General features: G+C 56.4%; 2 protein-coding genes across 2 annotated transcripts; both read right to left on the bottom strand.

Moving 5' to 3' along the window:
* Nucleotides 1-60: 60 nt before the first annotated feature.
* On the bottom strand, nt 61-6,733 carry LOC115613231 (cytochrome c oxidase subunit 5A, mitochondrial). The gene is made up of 5 exons (XM_030498407.2): nt 6,488-6,733; nt 3,081-3,197; nt 1,984-2,105; nt 961-1,083; nt 61-224 (listed from the first exon to the last, which is right to left on the bottom strand). Exons 1-4 carry the CDS (start codon nt 6,567-6,569, stop codon nt 970-972), a joined length of 435 nt encoding a protein of 144 aa, XP_030354267.1. The 5' UTR covers nt 6,570-6,733; the 3' UTR covers nt 61-224; nt 961-969.
* Nucleotides 6,734-8,131: 1,398 nt separating this feature from the next.
* On the bottom strand, nt 8,132-12,034 carry RPP25 (ribonuclease P and MRP subunit p25). Its single transcript, XM_030498403.1, has one exon. It carries the CDS (start codon nt 9,651-9,653, stop codon nt 9,003-9,005), a length of 651 nt encoding a protein of 216 aa, XP_030354263.1. The 5' UTR covers nt 9,654-12,034; the 3' UTR covers nt 8,132-9,002.
* Between the last annotated feature and the right edge of the window lie 3,053 nt (nt 12,035-15,087).

The following is a 15,087-nucleotide window of genomic DNA, read 5'->3' as shown; positions in this document are numbered from 1 at the left end:
TATTTCCTCCTTTTCCCCATAAAAGCCCCCTCGAAATAACGACACGAGCAGCGCCGCCACATCAGTCAAACCAGGTTTTCCTTTATTAGGTCCAACTCCCCATCACGACCATTGTGACTCAATAAAGGAAGAAGTTATTTGAAATAAGGTCAGATTTTCACACTTGTGCCTCCAGGCGGCTGTGTACAATCAAGTGGCATCAGTGAAATGCTTGAGTAACGCACCTGCAATGGAAAACAACAGAGAAGGCATCAAAGCAGCAGCCCAGGACCTCCTCCGAGTGTCCCGGGGGCTCATCCAAGAGGCTGGGGAGCTAAATGCCTTGTATAGTTGTTCTCAAGTACTCCGAAGCTCTAAAAGACAGTAATTTAAGTGGTTTCCCAACTCTTGGGGCTGTTTCATCAGGCACCACTCCTGAAATAAAGGATATTCAGTGAAGCTGTGGCCCTGCTCCAGCTGATCTGTAAGCAGGGAGCCCTCCAAAGCAGGGTTTCATCACACAAGAGATGCTATTTTGAGTGTAACATGAAGAAACTCCAGTGTTGTTGGGTGACCACCGTGAGTGAGGCTCGTTTTCTACCATAAGCTATAATCAGGGTCTCCCAGTGTTGTAAATTGTGACAATGACACAAAAGTTTGTGCAATCCCCATGGAAATGATCCTGCCATTTGCTAAATAACACTTTTGGGGACAAGCTGCTGAGCATGCTGCAATACCCACTGTCTTGGCAACTACCTGGATGGTGTTGGGAATGGAGGCCAACCACTCCATCCCTTCCCAAGCCTTCCTGGAGAAGTGTTAGCACCTTTTCCAGGAGACCTGTAGTTATAGAGGTATTTGGAGAACCACCCTACAAACTCGACCTTGTGAAGGCAGGGAAGGGGACTGTCCCCTTGCCAGGGGAGTTTTGGGGTACAGAAGTCCTGTGCCAAGACTCTCTGCAGCAACAGCATCCCTTACCAATAAGGTTTATGCTTTGTCCAGGCCCAGTTCCTCTGGAGTGGAGATTCCCAGTTCACTCAAAGTTGGTCTAAGCTCCTGGATAACGTAAGGATAGATTTCCTTGTGAGGTCCTGCCTTGTCCTGAAGGAAAAGGAATGGTGTTATTTCCACTGTCGTACAGCACCAGGTTTGCAATCCAGATGTGTGTTTGCACCTCCTGCTCATGAGGGTAGTTCCTGCAGGGCAGGAGAGCACAGCCCAGCTCTGCCTGGGAGAAAGAATTCAACTTGCTTGGAAATCAGGGGGAAAACAGCACCCCTTGAGTAAGAGCATATTACTGTCCCCATGTTCTGATCACCTGAGTTGTCCCTTAGGTGGTGTGGGGACAAAGGATGCAAAAAGAGATAAGGAAAACACATAAAGATTCTTCCATCAGCCTCTAAAAACCCTGAGAGAGTTTCAGTCCTGCAGAGGAATGCAGAGAGCAGGAATAGCAAATACAGAAGCCACTGACTGTGGAGAACAGTCTGAAGCAAGTGTATTTCAGCCCCTGGGACAAAAAGGCAGTTGGAAGAGCAGAGCTGCTGCCTTCCAGGACTGAAACAGGACTCCTGCCTCCGTGCCCACCCTCTTTAACTCCCTGCTAAGTGAAGGCTGGACTCCGGTTTCAAGGTGCTGGTTTCTGTTCGGTTTCAAGCCCGTGCAGCTCAGTGTTCAGCCCTTTAGGAAGCTGGTAAGCTGCCTCTGCTCGAGGGATTTCTAGTAATGCTTATTTTAGAACTAAAAGGAAGAAAAACCCTTAGACTTTCCCACCGAAGCCAGCAACAGGGAAGGAAAACACCAACCTAAGAACGTTCCACCTGAAGCCGTGCTGCTGAGGGCTCTCAAAAAGGCACCAAGCACATGCTCACATCGAAGCTACGGACCCTGCCAGTGGGAATTAGTGCTTTTCCTTGGCACCACCGAGAGCAAAGCAAGGCAAACGCAGTGCTCTGGGCAGTGAGAGCACAGCAGCGAGCCCCGAGCTGCCGTTCCACTCACCTTTACAACTTCTAAGATGCGGACAGCAGTGGCGAAGTCATTTAACCGTCTGCAAGCCCTCAGCGCTGCGTCGATGATCTTTGGTTCCGGAACCAGGTCATACCCCACGAGCGTGTTTATGCCTGTGAAACACCCACAGGGACTTGGCATCAACCCATCGTGCTATCAGAAGGAACCTACTGAGCATTACTGCGCTTCGCCTCATGAAGGAATTGAGTCTTACCACCACACCAGTCACTATTAGAAGCTGGTTAGACTTTTCACTGCTATTTTGGGGACACACAACCAGCCAAGGGTTTTCTTTTGCTCTTCTCCCTACTCTACTGCTGCAGATTTTAAGGGGATTTCATAAAATCCCAGTGAGCCAGTTTCATCCACGCTCCCCAGAGGAGTCAGTGTCTGCACCACAGCACTTATGGAGTCATTAAGGAATGCCAAATGACTTCATTCCTACAGGTGTCATGAAACTAGAACTCAACTGCTGGCTCTTCCCTTTGAGGGAAGACAGCCCGTACCTCAGCCAGGTGATGCTGGAATGATCCCTCTGGCTGTTACACAAACCCATTTTTAAGCCCTAATTGGGGTACTTTAATAGGAGCTGGCAAATAACAATGGGAGACACCAGTCTGCACGAGTTACAGCCAAGCCATTAGGTCAAAGTCCAAATTCAAACGTGTGTAGTTATGCTCTAGGGCAACAACCCAGCTCAGATGCACATTCCTCAGAGCAAACGTTTCTCTCCCACCCACCCAGGTGCTGAAATGTGTGTTCTGGGGCACTAAAGCTTATAAAGCCTGATTCCCATCGTGTCATAGCCCTCATTCTGCAGCCTTGCAGCCTGCTCGTGTGGTTGGTGAGGTGCCATTGCCCGGTCCAACAGGCTCAGAGCAAACAGGACGAGCACGGAGCAGCCACGTAACTCAGGCTCACGTAGTGCCTTGTCCCAGTGGGGCATTCACAGCACTGCTCTCCTACCTCTAACTCCCAGTTTTCCCTCTTCCTGCTCTCCAGCAGCGAAATCGAATCCGGTTGTTATTCCTGGTCACTGAATTATTCCATTTACTCCGTGGTTACACCCCCCTTTTCACTCCACTCACCTTTCCTGAGCTCCCAGGCATCAATATCTGGCTTGTTGAAGTACGTCACCCAGCGAGCATCAAACTCTTCATCTGATTCTTGTGACCCATGAGAGTAGCAGCGGGCGGGCAGCACAGCTGCGTGCAGAAAGAGAGGAAGAGGCTTGGAGCAAACAGGAAGAAATTGCCCTTTAGCCCTGACCAAGACATCAAAAGCCATGAAAATAGGTATTTCACTCGCTACAGTCAGTGTGGATCAGTCCTCAGCCAGGACATGCACTGGATGGATACAGCTTATTCAGTATTGGTGGTTTGACTGGTGGCAAAGTGTGTATTTTCTGATCTACATCAGACTCCCAAAGTGTTCCCAACCCTTTGCTTGATTATTTAATGAGAGGGGAAACGCAAGAGCAAAACAATTCTGTATAACCAGTGCTTATGAGAAGATTTCTGGGGTCTGTTTCTGTAGGACACAGGAATTTTCCCTCTTCCCAGAGCCAAGGAAGCCAAAGAAACATCCCACACAGGTACCCCATCAGCACAGTTGTTCTCTTCCCCACTTTGACCCTTCTCAAAGCCTCAGGATGTGCTCATGGTGAGTTTTGCCATGGCATTCCTTCAGGACCAAACCCCTACACCCTGTTGGTTACACCGTTATCCACTAGAGATGAATACACTGCCTTATTCTTCCTGCTCCTGCAATTGCTTCATGACTGATTCTGTAATCCAGGAAAAGCAGATTTCCCAACCAACAGGCTGATTTTGAGGGATGACTCAATAGCAACAAACCTCTGCAGGGCTTCTGATTCCAGCACGAGTTCAGAGCTGATGAGGGCTTGTTTTAAAGGGGTTTTAGCACTAAATGACATGACCCCAAATACAACAGCTCTCAAAAGCAAAGGGACCACAGTTAGTCCCTCCAACAGGCTTCTGAGGGGTTGAAGGAGGACAGAAGTCACCGCTGTCTGTGCCTGTGCAAGCTAAAACTCCCAAGTTTATAACTGCCTTCACATTTGACAATTCATAAAGCACAGAAGTGGATCATACTCCAATGGACAAAAGCAGTTGACATGATTCTGAACTCGTTTCTTCCCTCAACACCGCTCTTTACCAAAAAAATCCCTTTTTGGGGTGAGTTTGGCCTTTTTTTAACCCACAAAGGTTGGACCAGTTTCCCAGAAGTAACTAAACCCGGGGTACGGGCAGCTCCACTGCAGCAGAGCCATTCCAGGGCCTCTCCGGTCCTGCCTGGAGACGCTTCCTTCCCTCCCGGTAATTCCACCCCACTAATATTTGCAGAGGTCACACACTAGATACGACCTTGCCAGCATGGAGCTCTGCTTCAGAGGCCACTCTTCCTTTCTTCTCCTTGCCTGAACCCCTCACGCTGGCCAGCTACAAAGCTGTATTAATAGGAAGAAGCCCCCAAACCAAGCTGCTGTTCTGCAGCCTTCCCAGAGACATTCTTCTGCTTTGAAGAGTGTAGGGATCAGGCACAGTGCAAACCAGCAGCCTGATTCTAGGTAAAATATAATGGGAGGAACCCTGGGAATTTCAAGGAGTATCTTTAGTCTCCCGAAATGACAGCACAACCAGCACACAACCCAGATTTTCAACATGTGCTTCAAGGTTTCGGCCATGGTTCTGGTTTTCGCAGTGCTTCCCAAGCCAGGAAAATACTTTCATTTGGTTTATCTCCACAACTAGGAAAGGGAAAGGCAAATTCAGGCCAAGCCAGAATTATGACACCCTTTTCCTGTTCTGAAGGAGATTCCCCATCCTCTGCCCAGCTCCAAACCAGCTCCTTGACCCTGGTTTTCCACTAAACCATGTGCTCAGAGCAAGAGAACTCCTATGTACATGCTCCAGTGCCATTTGTTTGAGGGGAAACACCTTCTTTCCTGCTCACAAAAGCAAATCCTGCAGAGAAATAGCAAATCCTGCTTGAGAAGAGCCTAGATTCACGTCCTCAAATGCCTCCAAAGTCAAAACCCTAAAGTCTTCTCCCACTGAGCACCTATCAAAACCATTCCCTTTAGCCTTAAGCAAAGGAACAACTTGGTTAGACTAAAAGGCTGCTGAATAAAAATAAGAAAGACCATAAGATTGTGAATTATGGATTGCTAGGATGCCTTTTCCAATCTTTCCCTGGTTTATCTCCCACACTAACACTCGTATCTCTATCCGGGAGGCCGGACTCTGTGATTCACCCTGGCACAGCTGAGGCAGGAGCCAGATGGTGCCTCGCACTTCACCGGGGTCCCTCAAGGTCACGGTCACACACATGTGGAAGTCACACCATCCACATGGAGATTCCCACCTCAGGGAAGAAGCCAAGGGGGCAAGCTGTGTCTCCAGAGGTGTGTTTGCAAGAGAACTCAACCAGCTTCAAGAGCACCAGAAGCCTAAAAACCACCTAACCCCACACTTCAAAGCTTCTCCTGGTGCCAGAATTTGGCAGCTTTCCCTGGTAATGAGCACGGAATTAAACCCTCATCCAGAGGAGCATTCATCTGCATTAACGCACTGGAAAAAGGCAGCAGTGTCAAGTGAGGCGTTTGTAATACAAGACCTTGGGGAAGAAGAGCCCGGAGCCTGCTCCATGTTAGCAAAGGGGCAGAGAAGGGAGGGCAGGCGCAGCCGGGGTGCGCAGGAGCACAGAGGGGCGGCGAGCACCGGGCTTTAACGGGGGGTTAATTAAAACAAGGTTTTAACGACGGACCCAAGGAACCCCAGCACACAACCACCACAACCACCATTCAGCACGTTGTCTTTTAAAGGCAGCAGCAATATGGTCCCTACGGCAACTGCTTAACTCCCACGAGAGCCCACACACGTCTCCGAGCGTTTAACCGGGTCCCGTGCCCGTTAATTAGCTGTTAATTGAGGGGCTCGGCCACCGTCTCGCCGCAGCCTGGGTGTCCAGCACCGGCTTCCCGGTCAGCACGGAGGCCCCGCGGCCGCTTTTCCTCCCCTTCCGACTAATTGGGGTGTTGATGAGGGCAGCGGGAGGAAGCCGGGGCCGGGGGGAGCTCGGGGCCCGGCCCGGTTGCGGAGGTCACCGCCGACCTCCGTCAATGTCACCTTCAGGAGAGGCCCGGCAAAGCGGCGCCGCCGGCCTCGCTCCAGCCTCCGGGGAAGGGGCCCGGCGCCCGGCCCGCGGCGGTGAGGCCGGTACGGCCGGGGGGTGGTTACCGGGGCGGGCGGCGGCAGCGGGGCAGCGGCCGGGCCCGGCGGGGCGGCGCGCAGCGGGCCGCAGGCGCGGCCTGCCCTCGGGTGACACCGGAGGGTCACCGCAAGGACGCGGCGGCACCCGGGGAGCGGGAGGGGAACCGGGGCGGGGTGTGCGGGGCCGGGGCCGGCGGGCGGGCGGGGTGCGGAGGGTGGTGGTGGGGGGGAAGGTGTGAAGGAAGCGGGCGGCCGCTCACCTGCGGGGCCTGCGGGCCGGCGCACGGCAGCGCGGAGGCCGGAGACGGCGCAGCGGCGGAGGAGCGCGGCGGCAGCCTGCATGGCGGCGGGGGGGCAGCACCGGGCGCCGCTCGCTCCTGCACCGGGCACCGGACCGAGGGCGGGCGGGCGGGAAGGAAGGACGGAGGCGGTGGCGACGGCGGCTCAGCGGGGACACGCCGCGCCGCACGCGTGAGGGCGGGAAGCCGCAGGGGCGGGGCTGAGGGAGGTGCCCGCCCGCCGCCATTTTGTGGTGTGTAGGGACGGGGCGGTAGCGGGGAGCAGCGGGGCTGTACCCGCCGTGGGAAGGGGGGGTGTTTCTGTGGTAAAACCGGCCCCGTTCACCCAGCCCGTGGCGGTGGTGGCCACGGGGGAGCGCGGGGTGCGGTGATCTCAGTGCTGCCAGCCCTCACGGCGGAGATCGGCTCGCAGCGAGAGGAAGATGGGGCGCAGCGCGGCTCTGCGTGGCCCCATCCGCTCCACAAGGCTTCTCCTGCTACCTCGTTGTCCCCCAAACCTAGCCCCTGGCTGCCCTCAGCCTCCATAGCCCCGTGTGCCCCCCGCTGCTGGGCTCGGCGTCACCCCAGGAGTGGTTCTTGAGGCGGCCGGGGCTGTGCCGGGCTCTGCGGCGCGGATCGTCCCCTCGCCGTGTCCCCGCAGGAGCCGGGGAGCCAGATGTCACCGCGCTACCTAAACGCTTCATATTTCGGGTTATGGTCTCTGTTAACCACTCTGTCACGCAGGAAAACCCTTGATGCGCAGGCAGTGAATGAGGAGGACAAAATCCCCTCAGAGGCTCCTCCTGCCTTTGAGATTGGGACTGCCTGTGTGTAAAATCGATTTAAAATCAGTTTGCGCATTAACAGATAAGCGAGAGATGAGTGATTTATTGCTGCTGTTGGCTGGGAGCAGCGTGAGGCAGCAGCGGGCAGGGCTGGGGGGCTGCCGTGGCGCCGACAGTCTTTAGGCTCCCATCAGAGCGCTTCCAAAAGGTTTTATCCATTATCCTGATTTTTCAGTACATTCCGGATAGGAGCCTGGACCCCGGTGCTGCAGCTCGCGTGTGGGGCAGAGGGTTGAACCTGAGCGGTGTCTGCGCCAAGGAGAGGAGGCTCGGGGGGACAGATCTCAAAGCAGCCCCAAACCCACCAAAAATCATTATGAAGAGTTACAATAGAAATTAATATTCAAGGACAGAGCAGCAGAGAAGTGCAGTGAATCACTCTGCAGTGGGGGAGATAAGCGGGAGCCTGCACGGGGAGATAACAAGGTCATTGCCAAACAAAACAGACCCCTGCTTCCTCCTCGCTCCCCTCAGCTCCTTTCATTCCCGCTCCCAGCCAAGCAAGCCCTGGACAAAAAGGGATGCTCGGCAGCATCGCTCCCGGCTGGCATTTGGGAAGGGTACGCTCACAATGCCGATGTAATTCACCCCGTTCCCCATCCCTCCCCTCCCTGCCTCGCCAGGCTGCTCCCGGGACACGCAGGAGGCCCCCATCCCGTTCCCCCATGGTTCCAGCTGGGATCCTCTTGTCCTGGATCGGCAGCAGCCCTTGCTGTGCTGATCCGTGCCGCGGCCGGCAGCCAAAGCGATCCCTTGTGTTTTCCCATAGACATATTCCAGCTATTTCTAAAGAGCTTTTATTTTCCATTCATCTCCCTTTACCCCCTGGAAGAAGCAGGAATGTTGCTCCAAAACGCTTTCCCAAGGAACCAACCCACAACCCCAAAACCTCCCCGTGCTGGGCACCGCATCCAGCCACAACAGCCACCCCCTGAACGCTCCCATTGCCCCCAGCTCCCGACGGGCGCTTCACCCCAGCTCCAGACCCTACAGACGCCTCCAGAGGAGCAAAGACCTGAACATCCGATGTCGGAAGAGGAGGAAGGAGGAGGAGGAGGGCTGGTTTATTTTCCTGTGCTGTCCCGCAGGGAGAGAGCGACCTGTCTCCTTGTTTGTGCTTCATTCGGGATGGATGGCGGCACCGCAGGGTGCTGAGCCCAGCATTAATAACCCTGACAGCTCCTCGGCGAGTGTAATCGCAGCAGTTTTGATGATGAAGGTGTTACTCCAGCGAGCTTGGGGCCAAACCGTCTTCTCTGATGGCTGAGACATAGTGACGGGGAGTGAGGATGTGCAGCCGCCTTCCCTGGCCCGAGCACCCCGCGCCGAAAGGCTCCAGCACCCATGGGAGTCACTGCAGGAACGTGGCTGGAGGTGGGTGGCATTGCCCCTGTGGGGTCAGCAGCTCCCCCCAACACACCCTCAGTTCATAACCAGGTGCATTTAACCCTTTAACCCTCACCCCAAACGTGGGGAGAAGGTACCCCCCAGCAGCGAGTGGGGATGCGCTGGGGAGAGCCTGCAGCACATTGGTGACCCCAGAGCAAGCTTCACACTGCCTTTATCCACCACAAAGCAGCTAAAACCACCCCAAAACTCCTCCAGCATACCATCTACCCAGCGTGGGGCTGGCCAGGGCGGGACGTGGTGGGTCAGTGGTGATGGTCTGGCTGGAGATCGGTGCTCCCCGAGCCCCTCGGGCCAGCGGGTACCTGTACCTGCAGCTTCTTGGTGAGCAGCTCCTCGCAGGGGGGTGGCAGGGGCCGCTTCAGCCCCTTGGTGGAGGAGCCGGACACGTCTTCTCCTGCCTGGCCGAGCTGCGGCTCCAGCCCGTGCTGGGGCTCCGGGGGCTGGTAGCCAGTCTGGTTGGGATCCAGGGGGTCTCGGGAGAGCAGGATGCAGATGGAGGGCACGTTCTTGTGCACGGTCAGGTTCTGCGCCGCGCCGCCGGGCAGCGGGTCCTGGTTCTCCCAGACTTCCAGCAGGGTTTTGTAGCGCACCTTGGTGACCTGGTGCAGCCCTCCCAGCTTCCGCTTCATGATCTCCACGCAGGTGATGGTCTTGGTGACCGCTCTGCCGCAGCCGCTGAAGACGATCTGCCGCCTGCCCTTCAGCTCCATCTGGGCCATGGCGAAGTTCATCAGGTTCCTGATCTTGCTGCCCTCCTTCACTTTCATCTCCACCACGTCCGGCGGCAGGTCGGGGAAGGGCAATGGGCTCTCCTCCTCTGATGTCCTCACCTTTCGGAAGTTCTCCATCCTGGACTGGGTGACGGGCTTGGCTCTCCCTCCTTCAGCAGCCATCCTTCACCCCTTCCCGGTGGATCTGCTCGGGCTCCTAGCCCCCCGGAACCATAGCAGGGCTCCGCTGCCCTCCAGCCCAGCCTGCAGCAGGGCCGACTTTAACCCTGCGCCCGCGGGACCTCCAGCCCCGTCCCCTCTCCTGGCCCGGTGCTGGCTGCAGAGGAGCCGGTGGCTGTGCCGGAGGCTGTTCCCTGGGGATACAGGGCTGCAGGATCCCCTGGGTGCCCCTGGTTGCTCCCAGCCAGCTCCGGCTCTTGGTGATGCTGCTCCGCTCCCACTGCAGCACTTGCTTCTGCCGCTCTTTGCTTCATTCTGGACTTCAGCAGAGCCCCCAGAGCTGTTCTGTGTAATTAGCAGATCCTCCCCCTCGCCCTCCCCTCCTCTTCCTCCTCCTCCTCCCCTCGCTCAGCCTCACATCCCAGCACCCAGCTCCTGCTCTCATCCCTGCCCGGCACCCAGAGGCCGGGAGGCAAAGGGGAGCCCAGGTCCCTCTCCGGGAGCATGCAGGCAGGGAAGCAGCAGGCAGGGAAGGAGGCAAGGCAGAGGGAGAAGCTCACTCTTTGCTTTCATGATGCTCCCGGAGTCCTGCCCCCTTAAAGAGAACCTGGTCCCTTCTCTCCATGCTTCCTTCTCTCAAGGACGAGCTGCTAACTGCAAGTGTCAGCAGAGTGCGGGCAGCTGGCCTGTCTGCCTGCACTCTCTCCAGCAGCATTCCCAGTGGGATGAGGAGTCCTGGCCATGCTGTGCCCGGGGATGGCACAGAGATGCAGCAGGTACTTCGGGAAGTACTTTGGAGCCTGAGCTCAACCCTTATTAGCCATCAGAGAAGCTCTTGGGAGAAATCCTGGCGGATGGCATTCCTCTCCCTCCTTCCTTCCACTCTCTCCCTTCTCACCTCCACGGCCCCAGCGAGGAGTCAGCATCCCATTGACTGGATACATCCCCGAGATACCCATCACAGGCCGGGAGATCTCCCCTTTCTGCCCCCAATCCTTTCCCTGGGCAGAGGTGCTGTCCCTGCCCTGGCTCCCCTCTGCCCCTGTCACCTGCCTGTCCCCTGTGTGCCCCATGGCTCAGGGGATCATTGCACAGTGGAAAGACACCGAGTATTGCCTTGCAGGCAAATCTTACCAGCCTCTGGATTGTTTTCAGTCTGAGCAGGGCTTGAAAAATACATAAATAAATCAATCTATCCCATGGCAGTGCAGTGAGGGCTGTGGCAGGGCAGGATGCGGCCATGCCTGTGGTCCCAAAGCAGCTTTCAGGGGGTCCAGCAGGTGATGGCGGACAGCACCGGCGTCTTCCCCACCTGGGATGGGATGCTCCATCTAAGAGGAGCACCCTCAGGAAAACCCAAGGGGATGGAAGCGTCTCTTCCTGACCCAGCTAACACAGAGGGGGAAACTGAGGCAGGACACCCCAGCACCAGATTCCAGCTTGGAGCACCCCTCAAGTCCCACCCCCGGTGCATGGCTACTCGCTGTGCTTCCACCATGGGTCCCTCGCTCATACCAGACAAACCAACATCGCTTCTCCCCCTTTCTGCTCGACGGCTCTTTGTGGCATCGCTGCAGCAGGCGCTTGGCTCCTTCCTCGGGCAGGCAGGGATGGATTAAACCTCTCTGGGAAACTGCTGCCTCCAAAAGATGCTGGGAAAACAACCAAGGAGGATTTCGGCAGCATCCACAGAGCATGTGTGAAGTCGGGGGGCTGAGAAATCCCTCAGGATTTGCACGGGAAGGGTTTGTGGCCACCAAGAGCCAACAGCACCAGGGCTCTGGGTGAGCTGGATGGATCCCAGCGCTGGATGAAACCTCCAGCCCTTATTTCCTGGCCCAGGCCCAGCTCCTGCCTCCCGTGGCCCATTTTCCATGGTGTGGGGCACCTTCCCCCCTTGCCTCTAATCGCTGCTTCACAAACTCTGCTCAGGGGAGCCTTGGGAATGGAGGCAGAGGAGGTGAAATCGCAGCGAAGCCCTTCTGCAGCCCCCAAAGGGGCAGTGATGGCAGGGTCTTGCTTTTCCTCTGCAGCGCTTAACATGGAAATGCAATTCATTATTAGCAACTCCATTGCTAATTACCATCCAAAGCCATTCATTAGCCTGTCAGCTTGCTCGGTGGAGGACAACAGAGTGGATGGGCTGTTCCAAGTGAAGGAATAGCTGAAATGAGCTCAGCGGCAGCAAACAGCAGGGTGGGAGAGGGAGGAGAGCAGGGACGGGGGGGAACAAAGGCACAGAGAGCTCCAGCCCTGGGGAGAACCAGGAAAAAACCACTGGGAAACAGGATGGGGAGTCATTTAAAATGGAAACGAGGCAAATAGTAAAGAGGGATGAAGGAAAGATAAGGAATAAAGCAATTACACCCTGTCTGTCCTCCCTGAGCATCTGCTCTCGTCACAGTGGGAGCCAGGGACTGGTTTCTTCCTCCCTTTTCCCATTGCAGTGTCTCTCCGAGCACCCCACAGCCCAACAGGGCTGGGGGTCCCCTTCCCTGCAGGACCCTCTTGCCGCAGGAGGTGTGAGCTCGGAAGGGCCATCTGGAAGAGGAGCAGAGAGATGGGGCTGGCAGGGATGGGATGGAGAGGGTGGCATGGGGCCAGAGCCGACACCAGCCCCAAACAAGCCTGCGCGAGGGGGGAAGAGCACCCAGAAACACGTTCCTAGTGGCGAGCAGGGCAGCTGGAGAGGAGCAGTAACCCAAGCCCTTGTCCTTCACCTGCCCTCTCTATATTTTCTTTCACCCGAGGCTCCCTGCACGGGAGCAGGTCGGAAAGTGGGAGCATCCGATACAAGGAAAGTCTGGATGCCGCCGGCCATCTCTGCGTCACATCGGCCTGGCTCAGGTCTCTGCTGTCATCACATTGCACCCGAGCTGGTGGCAGCCCTGGGACAGAGCACAGAGGGACCCTGGGGTGCTCCATCTGAACCAGGGGCTGGGACCTGCTGCTCTCCCCAGCACCAGCCCACTAAGGATGGGACCCCAGGGTGCAGGCACTGCCTTGGGGTGGCCCCAGCTCCCTGCCAGCTGAAGCAGTGAGACCTCCCCCTTACCATAAGCAGCAGATCTCGATATAATCCTCATTCTGAGTAAGCAGGCAGTTAAAAAAGGAGAAAACAAACCTTTTCTAGGATAAATCCCTTTGCAGAGCTGCAGCCCCATGGGCAGGAAAACATTAAAAGGGCGCTGAGGGTGTTAATAAACCTTAATGGTCCTGAAGAGCCACACCTGGAACACCCCTTCCCATCCTGCCCCTGGCCCAGCAACTCTATTTAAGCTCAGCCCAGGGGCTTTAGTTCTAGTTTGAGCTGTGTTATGGCTGGTCTCTAGGTCGGATGCGGTAATGCTTATGTCTGATTTGGGCTCCAACTCACGGACCTCACCTGCAGATTGACCTCATGGCTTGGCTTTGAACCTGCCCAGTTGCTAGCTGCCCTGGGCTCTCAGTTGAACCCGAGTACCTGCTCAGGTAGTGTGGGGTGGGCATTAGGCAGCAAGGACCTTTCCTTGCCCCTGGGATGTCCCCTTGGCTCTCTGGATGTCCCCCAGGAGCCAGGGGAGCGGACAGCTCTTCCTGTAAAGCCACAGGCAGACGGAGATGTGGTGGGCAAGGAACAGCTCTGCCACTGGCCATTCCCGAATGAATGAGTTGGGAAGGTGCTGCGGGATCTGAAGCTTATAGGGAGCAAATCCAGCTGGGAGAAAGCTTGAGAGACAAGGAATAAAGGACATAAGGTAGTTCTATGGTGCTGGTTGTGAGGGAGGCATCCCACAGCTGCTCTGTGATGGGACTGGGGCTGAGCTGAGCCTGGCGAGCGAGGAGCAGGGCTGGGGTTGGTGCCAGCGCTGGCTCCCCGGGGTGCTGGGTGCCTGCAGGCAGGGCCAGCGCCGCTCTCCAAGTCCCAGAGCACCCCCGTGAGGTCTCACATGTGGCTGAGCAGCGGCGCTTGGAGGGAGCAGGGAGCCACAACCAACCTCCTCCCCTTGCTGCTCCTGTTCCTCCTGCTGCCGGGCAGGGGATGGAGCTGGGTGCACGGGGGTACCCTGCACCCAGAAGGTGTTTGGAGTGGGCAGCTGGGCCCTCAGCCATGGGGTCATTGTGACACGCTGATTTTCCTGCTTCCCTCTACTTTACCATCTGTGAAATAGGCATTTTCCCTGTTTCTGCCAGGTTTCCTTCATTGCTTCCCCACAGAGCGATGCCGCTCATCTGCCAAGGGGGTTTGGTGAGCAGGGCTCGCTGGTGTGAGGGCATGGAGCTGCTTCCCTGCCCTTCCCACCTTCCCATGGTGGGATGCTGTCTTTGCTGACCCTCCGTGCTGTTGCTCGAGGCTGGATCCCAGCAAGGGAGGAGGATTTAGTTGTCAAATAAACCCAGTTTCATGTCACTGCACCGGCACGGTCCCAAGCACTGAGGCAGGAGGTCTGAGGGGTCCCTGTAGGGCTCCTAGCAGTGACACTGAGGACAAGGCACATGGTGTCCTCGCGCTGCTTGGAGTCCTCAAGCAGCACAGATTTGGGATTTATGGCCCCTTTAGGGGCTTTTTGTCCCTGTTCCAGCCCATGTGTGGGTCAGTCAGTCCCTTCCTCTGCCCTCTTCATCTCAATCTCATCATTAATGACAAAAGAAATCAACATTTCCTCTGCCCTTTGTGCAAGCCATTAATTATGAGGTTAGAACTAGACCTTAAGGTGCTTCCCAACCCATTCCATGATTCCAATTAATGACCATGTGGAGCAGCTCCTGGGGTGAGGCAGACCACAGAGGGAACACAGACAGGGTGATGGGGATGGTAGCTTCAGACCCACCTGGGACAGTGGGAAACTTCCTGCTCTTGGGAGAAGTGCCTGGCTTTTCTTAGAGAGTTTTCCCATTAGGATACCTTGCGCTTGGTTGAAGGATTGGGCACCCTGTGCCAGCACCTCACCACTCTCACAGTAAGGAATTTTTTCCTTATATCCGACCTAAATCTCCCCTGTTTAAGTTTAAAACCATGACCCCTTGTCCTGTCCCTCCAGGCCCTTGTCCAAAGCCCCTCTCCAGGTTTCATGGAGCCCCTTTAGGCACTGGAGCTGCTCTAAGGTGTCCCCTTCAGGAGCCTTCTCTTCTCCAGGCTGCCCCAGCCCAGCTCTCTCAGCCTGGCTCCAGAGCAGAGCTGCTCCAGCCCTCGCAGCAGCTCCGGGGCCTCCTCTGGCCTCGCCCCAACAGCTCCACGTCCCTCTTGTGCTGTTGCCCCAGAGCTGGATCAGGACTGCAGGGGGGGTCTCCCCAGAGCGCAGCAGAGGGGCAGGATCCCCTCCCTGACCTGCTGCTCACGCTCTGGGGGTGCAGCCCAGCACACGGGGGGGTTCTGGGCTCAAGCGCACACTGCAGGACCACTCTCCTTGTGGATCTTCCCAAACCCGTGCTCCGTAGAGGCTCTGCCGTGCCCCAG

Source organism: Strigops habroptila, chromosome 9, assembly GCF_004027225.2.
Source record: "Strigops habroptila isolate Jane chromosome 9, bStrHab1.2.pri, whole genome shotgun sequence".
NCBI lineage: Eukaryota > Metazoa > Chordata > Aves > Psittaciformes > Psittacidae > Strigops > Strigops habroptila.
Note: the sequence above shows the minus strand (reverse complement) of the source record. Positions and strands in the feature narration are given on the sequence as shown.

Coding starts and splice junctions, on each gene's coding strand:
- LOC115613231 (XM_030498407.2), bottom strand. CDS start 6,569: ATGCAGGCTGCCGCCGCGCTCCTCCGCCGCTGCGCCGTCTCCGGCCTC. Junction 3,198..6,487: donor CCGGCCCGCAGGCCCCGCAG/GTGAGCGGCCGC, acceptor TTCTGCACGCAG/CTGTGCTGCCCGCCCGCTGC. Junction 1,084..1,983: donor GCATCTTAGAAGTTGTAAAG/GTGAGTGGAACG, acceptor CTTTTCCTTCAG/GACAAGGCAGGACCTCACAA.
- RPP25 (XM_030498403.1), bottom strand. CDS start 9,653: ATGGCTGCTGAAGGAGGGAGAGCCAAGCCCGTCACCCAGTCCAGGATG.